The sequence below is a fragment of the Engystomops pustulosus genome, chromosome 4, assembly GCF_040894005.1.
Source record: "Engystomops pustulosus chromosome 4, aEngPut4.maternal, whole genome shotgun sequence".
NCBI lineage: Eukaryota > Metazoa > Chordata > Amphibia > Anura > Leptodactylidae > Engystomops > Engystomops pustulosus.
The window spans coordinates 79439965-79461347 of NC_092414.1; the positions used below are offsets into that span (position 1 = coordinate 79439965).

At 37.7% G+C, this 21383-nt stretch overlaps 1 protein-coding gene across 3 annotated transcripts in view; it reads left to right on the plus strand.

Moving 5' to 3' along the window:
- LOC140126705 (dynein axonemal heavy chain 3-like) overlaps positions 1-21383 on the plus strand; it is an 883215-nt gene that overhangs the window by 643866 nt on the left and 217966 nt on the right. For all 3 annotated transcript variants that reach the window (XM_072146467.1, XM_072146468.1, XM_072146466.1), the window contains exon 54: positions 3787-3969. In XM_072146467.1, the coding sequence (XP_072002568.1) occupies positions 3787-3969 (183 nt within the window). The remainder of the gene's footprint in view (positions 1-3786; positions 3970-21383) is intronic.

A 21383-nucleotide genomic window follows, 5' to 3' on the forward strand; every position in this document is an offset into this window, starting at 1 on the left:
AAAATATTTCCTTTCTGGTATAGCTTTAACATTACCATGTTTGTGTTGGAGTTTTTTTCGGAAATCCAAAGCAGCACAACCTTTGAAAGTGGGTGCAATATCTGAGGTCTGTGGCAAAGGACTCAATAGTAGTTCAGGAAAAGCAGTAGCACTCCGAAGTAGTTTATCAAATCGGGATGATTTTTATTCCAAAATGTGACGTTTCGGTGAATGCTCACCATTGTCAAGCATATAGCAGTGACCAGCATTTGCATGTATAAAACCCAACCCACATTCTGATTGGTTAGTAACAAAGTGATACAATCAACGTGAATATACAATATAATACATCATAGATTTAAGCTATACATTTCTGATGATAATACATAAGAAAAAGTGCATGTGCATGTGAAAAACCTCAAAGTGCAGTGCATGTAAAAATAAGTACATGCCATCTCTCGGTAGAGGACTGCCCATAGTCTCATGGTTCCATTCATAACAATATATATGTATATAAGCCATCTGCTACATAGTAACATACCAGTATATGAGCTTGGTTCCAGAATGAAGTGTAACACTCGCAATTATCCATGCATACCAGAAGGGGTTTGTGCATTAGGTAAATAAGGCCAATTACCCTCTTTCCAGGAGGCTAGCGCATGGGCACAGTGGACAAAGAATTTGCGGCGGCCATATTGGAAAAGGTAGAATGAAATAATATGGAATTCCATATTACCATTTTCAATATTGCTGTCGCAATTTCTTTGGAGTGCTGCTGCTTTTCCTGATAACTATCTATCTATCTTACCTAGATAGCCCTTAAACTTGAGTTACACTTTACACTTAAAGCAAGTTATCCAGCTTGGGGGGAGACGGGACGAGTTATGCATGTATCCTTCATTGCTCCCGCTGTCCAGTGCTGCAAGCCATCAATGCTGTGCCCCTGTTTGTTTAGAGAGGCAGGCACACCCACCCATCCAGTTACAGTATTGAATCTAATGCTGTACCAGGCAACTGGAAGTAGTTGGACAGCAGCAACTTCCTCTGTAAACCAACAGGAGCACTCCACTGATGGGCAGTAGTGCGGGTCAATGGGAGCAGTGGTAGTTAGCATGACTTTGTGTTTGGATTTTACAGCCCCCCACCCCACTTGACAACCCCTTTAAAGCATGCACAAATCAGAACAGGCAAAACAGAAAATGTATGAAGCATAAAAGCTGCATGTTAATGTTTCAGTGTGATCATTTTTTTCCACAGCTTATATAATATAAGGTGTGTTTCTTCTCCCTGTAACCCTACATTTTCAGGTCCATGGTTATTTTATTAAATTGATTCTGGGCAATGCAATATACTTTGTGTTGCAGTAAGCCAATTTAATGCTTTAGTTTGCCTCCAAGGCACCTTCTCCAGGCTATTTACTATAGAAAGAATATATCAGTTTAAAATGTTGTGATGGCTTCAGCTTTGAACAGTATTCAATATGTTTTTGGTTATCAAGTAATAAGAGTATATCATGAAATACAAATCCTGAAGCTAACAGTAAACAATATCCAAAATTCCAATGATTCAGCATGGTCAATATCAAACAGACAGACGTGTCCATTCTAAACCTAGCTTGGATTCTGTTAAGGACTACAATATGGCACCAATGGTATACAATTGCTCAACATGCTGATGAAGCCTTTGAAAGTCTGGAGTAATCAATCATAACCACATTTGGATATTAATTTATAATGGTAAAGATTTATAATAGTATTGTAAAATTATTGTAAAAAGCCGATCAATTTGTGATAGATACCAGGACATAGAGCCAAGAGAAAAAGTAAGGTTTGATGAATATATGTGACCTATGACATATATGACACACCTTGAAGCAGTTTCCCACATAATTTGTCTTGGTCTACACATATCTACTTAAAGGAAATCTCCCACCAGGATCAATGATTGCAAGTAAACCAAGCACATTTAGTTGTTTGCATGTGCATTCTATGACAGGATCTGCTCTTCTTTTAGCTTTTATGCCCTTGTTTTTATAGAGAAAGGCTTTAAAAATTATGCAAATGAGGCCGAGGGGCTCCAGGCTCAATTAACAGATATAAATACACAACCCAAAAATAGACAAACTGCAATGCATATGTAATCACCTGCAGACATGCCATGTGCAGGATATATGGGGCACTCCCAATTATAATACAACAAGCCAAAAACTTTGAAAGAGAAAAAAAAGCACTCTACACAAGTGATAAAAATATCACAATCTTTATTATAAATTCTGATAAAAAATAGGACAAAGAAATGACAAAATTCCAACACCAATACAGAGAATTAAAATACCCAAGTGAAGGACCACCCAAAAATGTATATGCCATTGTAGATAAACAATGCTAAATCCCTCCAATACTATTGTCAATCAATAAATATGCATATAGATGTACAGGGGGAAATGCAGGGAAGTAGGTGAAAACAGTACCGAATAACAACAATCCGTGCTAAATCACACATACATCACAAAAGGAGTACAGGATATACTCCTGATGAAGGAGTTTCCTCTGAAGCACACGTCAGGTATCACGTCTTGTGTTTGACTCCCCCAGCCACTTATTTTTGTTGTCCTCCTTTTGTGATGTAAGTGTAATTTAGCATGGATTGCTGTTATTTGGTACTGTTCTCACCTACATCCCAGCATTTCCCACTGTACATCTATATGCATATTTATCGATTGGCACTAGTATGGGAGGGATTAAGCATTGTTTATCCACACTGGCATATACATATTGGGGTGGTCGTTCAGTTGCCGGGGGTGGTATCCTATGTAGGGAATATTAATTCTCTGTATTGGTGTTTGAATTTTGTTATTTCTTTGTCCTATTTTTATCAAAATGTATAATAAAGATATTTTCATGACTTGTGCAGAGTGGCCATTTTACCCTTTAGAAGTTTTTAGCTTTGGGTAACAGATAAAGTCTGGAGCCATTCAGGCTCATTTGCATAACATTTTAAAGCCCTTTTTTGTAAAAACAAGGACAAAAAAGCTAAAAGAAGAGTCAACCCTTCCATAGGAGGCACATCAGCATGTAAGTGTGCTTAGTTTACAATCCTTGATACTGGATATAGATTTCGTTTAATTTCTGACTGATGCTTTTACACAGTGTAAGTTGCCATCAGAGGTGTATAGATATTCAAAATAGCCATATAGGCTTACACAAAGTTGTCTATTCTATCCACAGTTATAGTAGAGTTTAACAACATTTTGAAAAGCCTGGTTAACATTTATTATCTATAAAAAAAACATAAGTTGTTTCTCTAACACCCAAGTACATTAAATAGGTTTTTCCCACATAATGTATTAGGGTAGGACAAAAAGTAGGCCAAACATTATCAAATTAGTTGAAACCAGTAACTACCACAACAGCACAAGTTCACTACTTGTTGCCTAGATCTTTTACATGTTTCACACATGAAGAAGATAATATTAATACTACATTCAGGCTTAAAGGGGAAATCATGTTTAAATATGAAATTGTATGATGCTTGAAGGAGATCCAAATTTAGATCCCTATGAGTTTTCATTTGCTAACAATACTTTCATAGAAACTATGCACAGTACAGAATGTTACAAATATATTGTCAACATTATCATCAACTTTTGAGAAGACCGCCCTGATTATGTGTCATGTTTCTGTAAGCAGGAAATGCAAGAAACACGACCGGTTTTATACGGGAGATCATAACATTGATAGGGACGGTGTTATTTTGTTTTAATATTTGCTCAAACCTATTCCATGTCTTTATTTTTTGGCTCATCAGATAGCAATCATGCAACAAGAGTTGACAGAGCTAAAGCCAATGCTGATTGAACGAAGTGGTGAGACGGAGGAGCTGGTAAACATTATCGCAGATGAGACTTTGGAGGTGGAAGCGGTTAAAAGTTTAGTTGAAGCAGATGAGGCAACAGCTAACAAGGCTGCTTTGGAAGCCAAAGCCATTAAGGTATGTTGACATAACATATGCAAGCTTCACAGGGGACAGAATTGTAAATTAGATTTAATATTGATCAGGCAATACACAATCAGGAAAATTGGACACACATGTCTTTGTAAAAACTGTGGCAGTGAATTGAGTATTAAAATTAGAACTGAATATGAGATAGACAGAGGCTTGCCTGCTGCTGACATGATGGAGGCTATTGATCAAAAGCACAGCAAACTGCTGCAAGTTTCCTCATTATGGTCCCTGTTGAGTTATAGGATTTATCATTTTGTTTACTAAGACTATTAAGCTCCACTTCAGAAATGGAATGTAAATTTATTATGCATGGATATACTGGAGAGTTCTGCAAGCAGATACACAGCGCATAATGGACGTAATTCTAGCACCCTAGAAATGTTTTTTAATAAGAGATTAGTGTGACACTGTCACCATTGGATACAATTTCTACAGCTCAATAACATATACTATATAGACATTGCCTTTTTCCAGTGAAATCTATAAGTTGCAGGTGGAATATGGTTATTAGAGCCATACAGGGACGCTGGGCTACACTGAACAATAACAATAGACAGTTCAAGAAAAATAATCAAAATATATTATATTTGAAAAATAAAATGTATTGGTTTACAGTTTATTTGTTAATATAAGCACACTTTATTTATTGGATATTAATTGTTCACAGTATGAAATGGAAAGACCAAAATTGATGTGTGATATCCCAAATGAATTTCACTTAATTATAAGAAAGATAATCCACAATGCTACAGATAATGATGAAAACAATTAAAACAAACATAAGTGTATATTGCAGTACAATCAGTTATGTTCAAATCAATCATGTTACTTAACTATTTTACTCCCTTTAATGCCTTCATGACACATGCCGTAATAGTATGGCCTCATGCGCTGAGTCCTCTCCAAAGCCATAGCAGCTTACTGGTAACACCAGCAATCGGTGCTAGAACCGATCGCAGGTGCTATCCTGGCGGCTTCAAAAAGATGACGGCGCATGGGGAGTGGCGATCACGAGTGTTGCCAGTACCGATCGTGGGTGTTATCAGTAGGTGTTTGCAGTCTAATGCAGCAAATGCAGTTTAGAGTGTTATAAATCTAACAAACCATGATGTAAACACTATCTGAATTCCACCTTAGGTGTTTGTGCTTTAGAATTGCTGTTACCTGTTTTTGGTAGAAGTTAATATTTTACAATTTAATTTATTGGGCTATTATGTCCTGTTCCATGTGGGTCTGTCCCCTCTTCTATAAACTATTTGTATTTTTAATAAATGTTGTAGCACTATAGGTTCTAGTTCACAAACAATGAATACGGTTCTTCTAAGGAGGTTCCAGATCTACTTCTAAAATGTGTACCAAAATCAACTGCATGATTATCTACCAAAAATGCTTTGCAAATGCTTTAAAGATTTTTCCTCTCCAAAATCCCCTGTGTGAATATAATCTTTTATCTTCCATGATTTGTACTATTTTGGTTGAAATCTCTGGTTTTTTTTACCCTCCTACCAACAATGTGCTTCCACTGTATTCATGGGAGCTTAATGGATGTGTAGTTTTATCACAGGTAAGACTTGATTACAGTGCCAAACAAGAAGCTAGGTAAAGTGTGATACACAAATGAAAGACGGACCTGTGGTGTGACATTTATACAGCAAGAGCAAGTAAATGTTTTCCATTGTCTTGTCCTCCAGGGTCAGAGGAAAGTATGAAATCATTTGAAAGGGCACTTCAGATGACTTATTGTAATTTTATCATCTTACATAAAATGATTTTAGCTGACCTGTCTGATCCCTGTAGTCATTCAATTGTAGTATAGCTCTGACATACAGCCATGACATTTTGTTTTGTGCTTTGCATTATAAATATGCTTTTTATATTGGCAATTAAATGATGTGTATTGAGATCTGTTTGGTAGTTATCAAGGTCAAGTGTAGGCAACTTTTTGTTCTCATTTTGCTTAACAAGACAGGTATTTGCTTGCAGTTAATAGCATATTGAATTATAATTTAATGTTAGCTCTTAAGTGGTATCTTGCAAAAATTAATTTATGAATGGGCTGGGAATATTATTTTGTATCTGCTTTTATACTTGCCAATTCATTTTTATATCAAAGATTAATATTGTATGTACTGACAAAAAAAATTAAGATGCCTTGTTGTGATACATCTAGTGATTCTCTAAACAGTCTATAAAAGTCTAATATGATTGATAGAAGTCACTTAGTTATATAGATTATCAATATGGATTGCAACAACTTTAAAACGTAACTACATTTAGCAAATTGACAACTTGGTCTTCTCTCCAAGTATGCATACAGTGTAAAGTAAACATGTCACCAGCATGTCCAATGGATAATTTTTTTAGGGAGACAACATGTATAGGTCTCTCATTAGAGCAGACTATTAATATTGCATATGGAACATGTAAAGTGTGTACAATATAGATAGATTAAAGGATTTAATCAGTTTACTGAAGGTAAATGTGTTCTACTAAGAAGTTCCTGAAGAACTATGCTCCTCAGGTCTTCTTTTAAACTACAACTCTAAATTCCTTAATTGCACCAATCTAGAGTTATAAAAATATGCTAATCAGTCTGGGACATTCTGGCACCGGAGTGCCTTAGTGCGCCTTTTGTTATAATCTATTCACTCCTGCAGGCGGGACTTGTATCATACAGGGGAGTGAATAAATTGTAACACAAGGCTTTCTGAGGCGTTCCGGTGATATAGCCAAAGCGCCCCAGACTGATTAGCATAATATGTATAACCTTATATTGCCACAATCACTGCAAATACTGTTATAATAAAAAAAATCCTGAGGAGCAAGTTCCTCAAGAACGTCTTAGTAGGATACGTCTACCATCAGTAAACTTATGGTAGATGTTCTTTAAAGGCATTTCCCAGATTCGTTAAAAGTAAAATAGTAAAATATATATAAGGGTTCCTAATTTTTTACTTCCCATTCTTTATTTTTGTGCCATGTATTGAAAAACAGAAACCAGCCAAATGGTAAAAATTATAAGTTTCTTCATTTGTAATTTAGTATGACAAATTTAATTAAATTATACAAAAAGCTTACAAAATGTAAGCTCACTATTTTCAATTTCAAGTTATTATACAGTGACAATTAGGATCTACGTATACTTATGGCTAACTGATATTGGTAATGATTGCCCTTCTACTAAATCTCTACCCCTTATCCAGGAACAGAACTTCTCATTAATGCCCCTAAAAATTAGACGTACTCTGTCTATCAGAGTATTTAATCTCTGCAGGACGGACTCTGCATTTCTTTTTGGGTTAGGCAGGTGACATTTGATAGAGAAGTTTACTTTATCACTGAGCATTGCACCTGACATTTTATTTATCTCTGTAAAGACAATAGAAAAGGAGGCATTTAAAAGGTTATCCATGTCCTCATTTCCTACAAGCATTCCACAAAGATTATGGAGAAATTCAATGTTTTTTAAATAACTGTATAGTTTAGTCTTTGGCCTAGTTTCTTTTACATTGCTTTTTGCTTAATGCCTTACTAACGATACATACATACTTCTTCATTGTTGCTAATTAAACACAGGTGCACACCTACAAATGATAAGCACAATTTTCTCAAGAATGCTTAAACATTATTCAACCAAATAAAATCTCAGTTACCTATTTTGACTGCTACATTGTAAAATATAGTAAATGTTGCTTGCATTTACATAATGGTCACAGTTCAGTGTATAAATCTAAAGAAAACAAAATGCTACTAACCTCTAAAGCTCCTGTGGTCTGAAAACTTGGCTGTCTTGTATTGCTCAGTAGATGTGTAATAGGACACCCCCCAGGCAATGGGGTAGCAAAATCTGGATGCAGAAGATGGAGGTCCAGCACAGATGTAAGTATAACATTTCTTTCTTCCTTTATTTCAAGAAGTTTTCAAAGAGGTCCGAAGCTGGGCCTACGTGTTTTTGGATTGCTCCATTAGTCATGGCTCAAAGATGCTCGGTAACAGAATGCATTAAAAACATGTAGAAATACAGATAACAGTAGAACGGCACTCACCAAGTTTTTCCTTCTTAATCCATTTATTGATGTATACATACAAAAGTTTTACAGCAAACAAGTCCATGTTGGGGAGGGAGAGACGTGGAGACTCAAAAAAACACAAGGTTGTTTGGCTTGCTTGTATATACACATAACACATTCTAGCTATTTAAACCATTTAATGGCCCACCCCTTCCCTTCAAATTTATTACGATTGGTGCTAAACAGCACCCTGCCATTGGTTCGTTATTCTGCTCCTCTAGCATTTGACAAGACCCCGCACAAATCGTACTTTTACTAAGTGATTGCTCACGTGTGAGCCGTAAATTGCGTAATAAATATACGTATATGTATATAATAGGTATATATAATAGGTATACAAGGGGTGATGTGCCTACAGTTTTCTTAGCTATGAACACATACTGTTAAAAACATTAGGTGTTTCATATAACAATTCCTAAAAAACAGGAGTGGTTGTAACAAATGTTGTTCTTTTTCTTTCTATAAACACCTGATTCTCAATTTTCTTAATGTAAAGTGATCCTGTCTTGATTCCTTTTTGTATTTTTTTAGGACATCTTCTATAAACAGATTACAAAATTATTATGCTTCTCATAAGAGTTAATGGACACATTATAAAAACACACTCATGTCCCGTCTGTCATTCATGCCGACTGGTCCTAATGTCCCTGTACGTAAAATCCAGCTACCTTCTCTTTGGAGTAGGAGGCGCTATCTATCACCTCCTCTACTCATGTCTGGAACTCGTTCTAAACTGGAAATTTTCAGCAATTTCGGATCTGAGTTATGGCATGACCTCCCATGTTCAATGAGTCTAGGAGCCCCGCTGCCTGTTCTTATGGATCTAATATGTTCACTATAGTAAATATTCAAGTTCCTTATAGCTTTCCCTATATAGAAACTACCACAAGTACAGAATATCAAATATACTACAAAATATGTTCTGCAGGTGATTAAATGTTTGATCTTTATTTCTTGGCCTCCACATGTAATCTTTTTCATTTTCAGAAATTGTGGGCAGTGGTTACAATTTCCACATTGGTAGTTCTCCTTTGGTGAATCTGTGTCTAACCAATTCCATTTTTTAGGATTGTAACCACTGGTTACTAATTCCAATTTAATGGTTCTACCTATCCAGAAGGTGACCAAAGGCCTTCTAGCTGTTACATCTCCCAATTCTTTATCTGACTGGGGTGTGTAGTTGAAGGAGAGAACTAATCTATGATTGTTACCTCTAGAATTTTTTCATTTGTTGGCCATAGTAGATACCTTCATTATTTCTCTATTCCTCCGGGTTCGTCTTTCAATATTTTCGGGTATCCCCTCGATAACAGTCTGTTTTTTAATTCTTGTGCTTGTAATACAAAACCTTGATCAGTTCTGTTTATATGAGATATCCTCACAGAATGGTAAGGCTCTTTTTATATACTGTGGGTGGTAACTCTTTGTTGCTGTGCTTTTTCTGAACACTCGTGTCTCCAATTTACCTTCTTTTTCTTCCACTAGTACATCTAAAAACTCTAAACGGCGACCTTCAATGTTGTACATAAAGTACTTATTCATCATGTTTTGTGTATTTAGGTATTTTACCATATCTTGGAATTGCTGATCAAATATATTTGTCTTCAAACATGGCTAGAAAGAGGATAGCATAAGTACAGGAGACGGGTGTCACCATAGCTGTGTACCCTCTTTCTGGCCATACCACACATTATTGTGTCAGAAGGAATTATGTAAGTATAAATTGTAAAGCCTCACAAACAAAATTTGTGTATTCTTCATTTTTCCTTGTATGAGTGAGTATGCTTCAAATTGCGTCTACTCCTGCACTGTGTGGAATTCTGGTATTTAAGCTTTCAACGTCTATAGACATTAGACAATCCCCGGGTTGCCATTGTAGATTGTGTATAATATCAAGAAAATTATTGGTATCTTTTATGTAAGATGGAATGTTTGATAGAGCTCGTTTTAAAAGCCATCTATATATTGTGACAGTGGTTCTGTTAATGATCCAATAGCAGCCACAATGCCTTCCTTACTTACTATATGACTAGCTTTCTGAAAATTTCAATAGTACTATCGGGTTGTATTGGGGGGTTGAATTTGGACGTTAAGCCTCCTCTAAATAGGGCGGCAGACGCTGCTGGTGTCTCCTCTACCTCATCTGCTAAAAATAGAAGGCATTCCTTTTCAACATCTGAGAGTTTTTGTTCTATAAAAAAGCCTACGGGGCCAACAATGATGGGGACCTCAGTTACCTCTGGTGTTTTAACATTTTTTATTATTATATTCTTGTGCAAATACTTTTTTTAGTATACTACATGGGGCTGGCTATATACTACAGGAGGCTAGCTATATACTACAGGGGTCTGGCTGGCTATGTACTACAGGGGGACTGGCTATATACTACAGGGGGCTGGCTATATACAACAGGGGGATAGCTATATACTACAGGAGTCTAGCTATATACTACTGAGGTCTGGCTGTATAATATAGGGGCTAGCTATATACTACTGGGGGCTGGCTATATACTACTGGGGGCTGGCTGGATAAACTGGGGAGGCAGTTTCAAACCCTAGGCTTAAGTCAATAGGTTTCACAGTTTTTGGTGGTAAAATTAGGGGCATCAGCTTATACTTGGGCCAGTTTATACTCGAGTATATGTATTAATCTTTGTAGTTATATGTACGACTCAAAGGTTTGTGGTAAAGATGTAAAACAATCAATGCATACTATGTGGAATTCATATTGTAAAAATCATATGGCTATATTGCCAGTTAATGATCATAAAACACTACATTATATACTGAAAGCCCCAGGTGCTGGCGTTGTCAATATATACAATGAAGATCAAAAAGAATTTATGGTATTAAAATACTATATATGTATAGTATAAAAACCAGGATACATACTTAACTATTAATGGTTATAAATTGACTTTTTTCTAGCCTTAAAATTGGGATGAATTGACTTGTTATGTTTTTCTATAAATTGTCTGGGAACACGGTTCAGTGTCGCTGTTCTGTCCTTGTATTATGTATGACTATTGTAACATCTGTGCTGGTGTCATCGTCTGTCTTTAACCGCACGGGCTGAGCCCTCTCCATAGCCGGTAAGTCTTTGCTGCATATTGCAGCAAAGGCTTACCGGTAACATCCGCGATCGGTGCTAGCACCGATCGCGGGTGTTTTCACAGCATGGGCTGCCGGCAAAGCTGCCGGCAGCCTCAAACAGATAGCGGCGCATGGGCGCCACCATCTTACCTGGGATTGCCGCTCCCCGTGACGTCATCGGGGGGCGGCGATCCGTCTCCATGGTAACCTCGGGTCTTCCGAAGACCCGAGGCTATTTCGTTTTAACCCCTTCATTACAATGTGCTGATAGCACATTGTAATTAATGAGGAAGAAAATCCCCATATACTGCCATACTGTAGTATGGCAGTATATGATAGGATCGATCAGACAACCTAGGGTTAAAGTACCCTAGGGAGTCTGAAAAATAGTATAAATAAAAATAAAAAAAAGTTAAAAAAAAAAAATTATAATAAAAAAACCTAAAATTTCAAATCACCCCCCCTTTCCCTAGAACTAATATAAATATAAATAAACAGTAAAAATCATAAACACATCAGGTATTGACGCGTCCGAAAATGCCCGATCTATCAAAATATGATAACGGTTTTTCAATGCGTTTAACCCCGTAACGGAAAATAGCGCCCAAAGTCGAAAATGGCACTTTTTTGCCATTTTGAAAAATCTAAAAAAAACTATAAAAAGTGATCAAAAGGTCGAACAGTCCTAAAAATGATATCATTGAAAATATTATCAAATTTCGCAAAAAATTACACCACCCACAGCTCTGTAAACCAAAGTATAAAAAAGTTATTAGCACCAGAAGTTGGCAAAATCAAAAAAATATTTTATAATGTTTTTGAAAACATAAAACCTATACAAATTTGGTATCCCCTTAAACGTACCGACCCAAAGAATAAAGTAGTCTTGTCATTTGGGGCGCTCAGTGAAAGACGTAATATCCAAGCCCACATGAAAATGGCGCAAATGCGTTTTTTCACCATTTTTTGGAGTACATGGCATGGAATATTTAATAAAATAAAAATTTAAGGTACAGTATGGTAACATTTACAGTAAAATGGATGATGGTAATGTTGTTGTTGTATGCCTTATGTTTATGAGCAACAGTTTTCCTGCTATATACCTGCATGTCATAAGAATTTAAATTATAAAAAGGACCATGTTAAATTCAAATCTGTTTTTTTTTTTTTTTTTTACCGGTGTTTTGTATGCGTTGGAAAAGGGGTAGTCTTATACGGCGAATATATCTTAAACTCTATATTTTAACAGGAAAGAAGGGGGGTCGTCTTATACACCAGGTCGTCTTATACGCCGGAATATACGGTACCTATATTGGAAATGCTGTTGTCATTTGGTGTTAGGATTCATACTGGAATCGGGTTTTCTAATTGGTATTCATCATACCATAAATACAGGCCCATAACCAAGTTCTATACATATGGAGCACTAGAAACAAGCCCAATACTTACATTAATGACAGCACTAAAACCAAGTTCATACATATTTACAACACCAGAAATGAGTTCAGTACATAAAAACAGCACCAAAACTGAGTTTAGAATAAAAACACAGCAAAGATTAGTAAATAAATATAGCAAAAAAATCTCAGTGTAAAAAATGAACCTGCCCCCAGTAGCCAATAGCAGAGTAGCAAGCAGTCACAATAGGCAATAGTCCCAATGCCTGAACCCAGTAGCCAGTAGTTCCACACCCTGCCCCCAGTAGCCAGTAGTCACAGTGCTTGCCTCCATTAGCCCCAGTGCCATCCCACAGTGGCCAGTATACACAATGCCTGCCCCCAGTTGTCACAGTGATGTAACCAGTAGTCACAGTGATGTCCCAAGTAGCAAAAAGTTACTGTGGCAGCAATTAGTCCACTGTAGTCACAATAATGCCCCCAATAGCCAGTAGTCATAGTGATGCCTTCAGTAGCCAGTAGTTACCGTGATGCCCCCATGTATCTAGCAGTCACGGCAATACCCTCAGTATCCATTAATCACAATGATGCCCCCAGTAGCTATTAGCCACAGTGTTGTTCCCTGTAGCCACAATATTTCCATCAGTAATCTAGACAAAAGAACAACTGTGTGTCCTAGAGGCTAAGCAATCAGTAAAAAATAGTTTATTAAAGTTCAAAATCTACACAGACAATTGAATATAAAAGCAATTAAAATAGTACAAAAAGTACCCACAAAACACACATGTTGTTTCATCCTGATAAATGAAACATCAGAACACCTCCTGTTTAGTTTCAAATATGACCAACACTACCCCAAAAATCAATGGATGAAATAGTACCTATATCCAAAAAGAAATATCATCAAGCCACTGTAAAATGTAAAAAATATTTCCACCAGTAGTGATCGTGATGCCCCCACTAACCACAACAATGCCCCCTTTAGCCAGTAGTCACCATGTGATGAAAGAGCAGATGAGCACAGGAGCTAAAAGCCTGCCTGCTGCACCCCAGCTTAGTGAGACAGTCATGAATTAAACAACCAGTTTGCCCAGATTTCGAGACTATTCTTCACTCCACTTTTGCACAGAAAGGGAACAAAAGGGTAAGCAAAACAGGGACAGCTGGGAAGGTGGTTTCATCTTAGGGCCTGTCTGTGTCTCCCTTTCTGTTCCCAGAGTTTGCATTACAACCATGATGCTTAGAGTCCCATCCTTTGAAATAGCCATTTAAAAGGTGGACAGTTGACAGTTTAAATGGATTGGAAAATCCCCCCAAATTATGCAAAATCAGTGAAAAGAGTTTTGGGCTTTTTGGATGGCTTTCTTATAAAATTTCCAACTTCCACTAGCATTTAATTATAATAATTTTAAGTGTGCTCTTTAGGATTACGATATTAATTAATTCAGTCCTAAAGAATACGACAGAACAGATTCCATGAACTTTAATGACAACTTCAATTAATATTTTTTCAATGAAAGTCCTAGTTTGACATTTTCTGGGAAGTTCACCTTATGATAATATGCTGCAAATTGCATTTTGCTGTTTGGTTAAAAGGCTTAGAGAGAATTACAGATGTTTCAATGTTATAAGCATAAGTCTTCTTTAATATATGTTTTATGCCAATTTGTGCCTGCACTGATACATTTGTTATTAAAACATACTTGTTAAATGGGTTGGCTTATGGTTTGACTTCCAAGTGTGGGGGGCAGGGTATTAGGTTTACCAAGATACATTTATTAAAAGTTCTTTTTTACCTCATCAGCCAGACATACAGGTGGCTGGTTGTATACTACACGGGGCTGGTTATATACTACAGGGGGCTGGCTATATACTACTGGAGGATGGCTATATAGAGGGGCTGGCCGGCTATATACTGGGGAGGCTGTGACCAATGCATTTCCCACCCTTGGCTTATACTCGAGTCAATCGGTTTTCCCAGTTTTTGGGGGTAAAATTAGCTACCTTGGCTTATATTCGGATCGGCTTATACTCGAGTATATAAGGTAGTTCAGAGTTTCTCAAATATTGAAGCTATTGATACCTTCTTAGCCACCTTTGGTCATTGGCAATTGTATACTGTCCTGTTGTCTAAATGACCACTATACTTCTGACCCACATGTCAAGACATCAGTCACCCATTATACTAAATGTTAAATTAAGAATATTTTTGCTTGGTTTATTTATTTTGAAACATAATATTATGTAAAATGCTTTTAACAATGTAATGTATTAGGTCATCATCCCTTAAATATTTTTTCCCTTATGATTTCAGTCAAGAAAGGTTTTTCAGTTTATAGATAAAATGTACAAAAGCACTAAATCTAGTAATATCTTATAGTCTGTATCTGACACCCATTGAGATAAGCATAAACTACAACCAAAGCTAGATGCATTTCACAATCATGGCTCCTATTTCATCTCAGCCACTCGGTACAGCAATGCCTGTAAGCTACAAGTCAGCATGGAGTACCATAAAACAACAGATGCATCCTCAAAGCGTGTTTAACTCGTATATTTAGGTATGCAGAACATCTCCTTTCCCAGGCAACTAGAGGTTCCAAACAGAACTGTGAAAAAGAACAGAAATTCTAAATAAATAAGTTTATATTCACCAAGACAATAAAGGTCTTACATGTCACCATTGCTTATGAAATGATGTACTTTCTTAATTTACCATAATTAATTTTCAGCAATTTCCTACTTCATCACATTAGCCAGTCAGCCCTAATGCAATACAATAGTAGCTGTCAAAATATTTTACCCAGTTAATAAAACACTGCCATAGAAAGCAACATTTTCATTTTAGATGAGAAAACAACAACATAAATATTGAACACGTTGACACTAATTGACAAAGATTTCTGGTTTTCTAAGCATCATCACGAGTGGATAGCATTCATGCTGGCATACAGAAATATAACACATTAAATCACATTTTATTGTCACATGTAATGACCTTTAAATAACTTTGAGGAAATGCAATGTGTTGATAAGAGCTTGGTAATGGTGCCTGGCCATATATTACTTGTTTGCAATATGGGAGCACTTAAAAGCATGTGTTATTATTAATACACATTGCATATTCTCGCCTTCTTCCCCTTTGATCAGTAAATGATTAAAATAAATTGCTGCCCTTATAAATGCCTGTAAAAGCAGCTGCTTGTCAAATAGTCCTGCTGCATAAATAATCTAAATATCAACACAGTTTTATAGGTTATTCATTAAAGTAATCTGGCATCTGAATAAAAATATGTACATAGGCAATAAATATACAATATATAATAATTTATTATGGTGGATTTTTTGACGAGGTTTCGTACTGAAAGTAATAGAAAGAAAACAAGAAAGTATGGTGTTTTAAAATATTGGCTTGTTAGCAATACCACAGAAAAGGTTTTTCAAGGTTATTTATTCTGTAACACCTTATGATATTTGTTCTCTTTAAGTCCTTATGCAAATGACCATATATGTATTGTATCAATAACGTTGTATTGTATGTGGTCTGTGAGCTAGCCGCACAAATTATGGCTAGCTCACAACCCCCACAAAGGTCCTCTTCTGCACAGTGGCAGGGCTCTGAGCACACCGTATCTCACCACACCTTGACCAGGCCAGCCGTAAATTATAGAGAAGTACTATTTCTTCCTGCTCACCATCCCACTTACACAAGGCCGAAAATGGAAACAGGGAAAATGGAGCAGAGGAAAGCCCATTTCTGCACATGACCGTGCGCCTGTGGAATTTAGGTTTGGGACCTATTTGATCCAGAACTCACTAACAATGGTGGGTGTGAAGGAAACCTCAACGTGAAAAAAAAAAGAAAAAAAAGTTTAAAAAATAAAAAAAAATTAATAAAATATTAAAAATTCAAATCACCCCCCTTTCCCTAGAACTGATATAAAACATAATAAACAGTAAAAATCACAGACACATTAGGTATTGCCGCGTCCCAAAACGCCCAATCTATCAAAATATAAAAACGGTTACGGCCGGCGGTGACCTCCGAGACGGGAAATGGCGCCCATATGTCCGAAATGCGACTTTTACACCTTTTTACATCACATAAAAAATGGAATAAAAAATGATCAATATGTCACACAGACCTCAAAATCATAGCAATGAAAACGGTGGCTCATTTTGCAAAAAATGACCCCTCACACAGCTCCGTGCACCAAAGTATGAAAAAGTTATTAGCTTCAGAAGATGGCAAATTTTTTTTTTTCTTTTTTGTACACATTCGTTTAATTTTTGAAAATGTATTAAAACACAATAAAACCTATATAAATTTGGTATCACCGCGATCGCACTGAACCAAAGAATAAAGCTGAGGTGTTATTTTGAGTGCACAGTCAAAGTCGAAAAAACTGAGCCCACAAGAACGTGACACACGTGCGTTTTTTTTTTCAATTTTTCCACATTTGGAATTTTTTTTCAGCTTCGCAGTACACGGCATGTTAAAATAAATAACATCACAGGAAAGTAAAATTTGTTATGCACAAAATAAGCCCTCACACAGGTCTGTACACGTAAAAATGAAAAAGTTATGGATTTTTAAAGGTGGAGAGCGAGAAATGAGCGAAAAAACCCTGCGTCCTTAAGGGGTTAAGGGCACACTAGACAATACAGTACACACAATAGATATATACAGTAAACAGAGCACAAATTACACGGGTAGCACTACAATTCTAAGCAGTTCGGTGAGTTAGTTATCTTTGTGTGTGTGTGGCCCTAATGGGAATGGATAGTCCACACTTTTAGATCCTCCCTGCGCTTGGTTGATGTTAAAGTTTCCCCCAGGTGAAAAGACAAAAAGACCCCTTCAGTGGTGCCTGATTATATCAGGTGTGGACACACCTCTGTCCACCCTAAGGAGCGGTCAATGGTCACTTCTACCTGGTATTACATCCAGAGCCCTGGAGAAGCCACAGCTACCCCATGGGAAGTCCTGGGGTCATGGTTCTGGTATCATTGGATCCAGGTGGATCCCAGGATCGCATTGATACCAAACCTGACCCATTTGCTATGGTCCTATCCAGAGATATTGATATCTCTGGAACTGAGTATCCTAGAGCCATGAACAATGGGTTGTTATGATTTCCGGAAAATAAACCCAAAAATGTATTTGGTGTTCAGGTGAGACGGACCATAACTTCATAACTGTCTCTATTCAACTTGGTGGTTTGAGAGTTTTAATGGCTCTTTGTCTGTATAGAGTGGGGGGTGCCTGGAGTCGGTTTGTCTGCATAGGTCTTTGAAGCATGGCCACATACTGGTTCTGTCAACAGTCTGGTTCAATTAGGTTAATTTAAGGTGATGAATTACTACCAGGCCTCCCCTCCCCCTGGTCACATTATCACAGTGGCTATTTATCAGGACTTCTACGACACAAAAGTGGCATAGAAGCCCTGAGTGAATAAAAGCCCTTGCTATTATTTCCCCCTTTCCACCAACTCCAGCGGGGTGTGGAGGGACATTAAGGTGGCACGACAGGGATAGGAGTGGGCCAGCACTGGGCGTTCCTGTCCCCGCACCAAAGCACCCACTGCAGCCAGTGTGACCAGTCTCTGTCTGTGCTTACTTCTGCGCCAGGTAGGACCTCAGCCTCTTGATGTATCCAGCTGTGTCGGAGGGGCAGCATGCCTATCATATACCCATCCACAAGCCGCAATATATAAATGTATACCAGCAGTTTATTTATTAATGTTTCATGCAGTATTTACCAAAAACTATGTTTTAGATTTTACATTTCTTATTGATCTACAAGGCCTGAATTTCAATATTTGTAATTGAGAATAACATTTGAAATACATGCAGTATAAAAATATTGATCTATTAGTTTTTGAATCAGCTCTTGGCATGTATTGTTATACTGTATGTGTTGTTAAGTGGTACAGAATGTCTTAGGTCTGACAATGACAACTAAGATTATGATCAGGAGAATCCATTACACACACATTTGCTTGCGTTAAATGGATGATTATTGGGAGATAAGGAAAACCCAAGGTGGAATTTAACTGCCTCATCCCTTAGGAAAAGTCAGCTGAACTTTGGCATCAGCTACTGTTGATAGTATTCCCTTTACATTTTCTTATGTTTGCCTTTTTCCCATAAACAAAAATTAATTATTTGCACTATGCAATACCAAGTCAACTAAGATAAAGGAAAACATACATTTATCTGTCAAAAAAAATGAAAAGCAACAGTTTTAATTTACTAGTATTTATATGTTCTAAGCTCAAATACTCAAAAATTAATACTCAAAACCGACAAAAAGGCACACACAGCAAATACAAAATTTTATTAGGCTGGGGGATATTGGTTACATCTGCTGAAGCATTAATGTAGCTGACTTTTATGGCACATATATCTGGTTTTACCAAACCTTCAATATATATTAAATATTTCTTTATTAAATTTTATAATCAGGTGTCAGGATCAAAGACTTAGGTTCACAAAGGAAGCCTGCAGGGTCAAACTAGACCTCTGACCCCTCTCTGCCCTCCAAAACCTAAGCTATTTTAGCTGCCACCACTCATAATACCATAATACTGTATATAAGGCTACATTCACACGACCATATGAAATTGGCCGTATCCGTACCGTACTGTGCTGTTTTTTTTTACGGGTTACATACGGCTACATTGATTTCTATGGAAAATATATCCAATTATTTATGTTGCCATTGTTTAGCCTGTACCTTACCATACCGTAGAAAAATATAGAGCATGTCCAATTTTCACCAGTATATCGGTCCCTTACGCTCAATAGAAGTCAATGGGAATGTATAAATACGGGATAATTATGTGCTGCATATGGTTGTGCACCGTATTCTGCCATATATACATGCAGTATCCAGGGTGACCAGAATCAGGGGGGTGGACCTTCCTGTCAGCATATGCTCCGTCTAGTGGTGACTGTAGTGATTGCTGATCAAAATGTCATTCCTGTCCATGGAGCATCTGCTTCCCATAGTCCAGGCAAATGCCATTTTGTGGGACAAACAGGATGACAGCTTTTCCGACCGTGCAAGGAGGGCAAAAAAGTGGGAGGAGGGACGGCTGAATTGCTTTCCGAAGAATGTAGTGAGGCGAGCACAGCAAAGCAACAGAACACACTTGGTGAGTGAGATTAGTACAAGTGTCACCCGCTTGCCATTGACCTCTATAGCATTGTGCATTATAGATGTGACCCCTGCAGCATTGTGCATGATAGATGTCACCCCTGCAGCATTGTGCATGATGGATGTGACCCCTGCAGCATTGTGCATGATAGATGTCACCCCTGCAGCTTTGTGCATTATAAATGTCACCCCTGCAGCAATGATAGTAGGCCAACTACTGCCCAGCCCTACTACTACTACGTATGTAGTTAAAAAATTTCTCTTCATTAAAAGTTAAAATAATAAAAGTTCAGCCCAATGCATAGTATTGGGCCTAAATTAATGAGACGTCTACAGAACATGCAAGAAATGGTTCTGAAAGGGTCAGAAGGGTCAGGGGCCCCATCTCTTGCGAGTCACTAACTACCAAAACAAAAAAGATGAAAAATAATATAAAACTGATCTAATAGTCCAGAGCATCAAGGTCCACTAATGGCATCCATCTGTCAGGGAACAGCACCCTCCGAAGAAACAAAGTAGGAAGCAAACTGCTCACAAACAAACAGTCCAGTCGCTCCAGGTCATCCTTGGAGAGTGTTGTCCAGGGGGATAGACACTGTTGGATGTTGTCCCTCCAGTTCACCATCTGAAGCACCATTGTGGATCCGAACAAAATTTTAAAGAATAACACAGGCTTGCACTACCCTCTTAACATTGTCTGGGTCCATCTGAATTGAGCTTTGTAGAACCCGTCGCTTGCTGCTAAGAATCCCAAAGGGACACTCCACATACCTTCTTGCACAAGTGAGCCGATAATTGAAACCATGCCGAGGGAATGGCCGTAACACATGATGTGAATGTCCACAGCCTTCACTTCGCAGGTTGCTCTCACGATCATTGAAATGGTGGAAACACCCAGCAGGAAGCAGTCCTGCTTGAAATAATGAAATGTATATAGTTGAAAAAACTTACCGCAGTGTCACGATGAGCCGTTCCTCAGGTGTGACGGACTGCCTCATGTTAGTATCCTGTAACTGAAGCCCCGATCACATGTCCTCCAAAAGACGGTCAAATGAGGTGAAAGTCATCCGAACATAGATGTGAATCTTGTCCGGATGCTGCCACAGGTCAGCGTACAAGTTCCTGAAGTGACCCCTCCTAGGCCACTCAGTGATAATGGGATAAACCCAAAACCGCCTGGTCCTCTTCGGCTCCTCGTCCAGGGGAAGCGTCACAAGGGCCCAGTCCAGGAGCAGATCATCAGTGGGATTGTACGACATCGCTATAGAGCTAAAAACGAAAAAGAAACCACAGCCAGAAGCAGCAATGGAGTCTAACCTCGCTCTCAGAAAACACAAAATGGAGTCTGGGCTGGTCAGGTGACCAAATTTGGGGTTGGGAAAGCTTTTGTCATCATTTATAATCACTTTGTCATCATTTGACATTATCTGCCAGCCCACCGTATTTTATACGGACACGGTACAGATAAGGTGACATACGTACACATACAGATGAAAAACGGTCTGTTTATACGGACACATACTGACTGTAAATACAGGACTGAAGAAATCATATGGTCATGTGAATGTAGCCTAAGACTGTTAAGACACCTTGCATAGACTTTGGACAAATATAATATTACACTCACTAGCAATCAATTTAAGTAACATCTATATTGAGTTTATTGAATCATTATAAC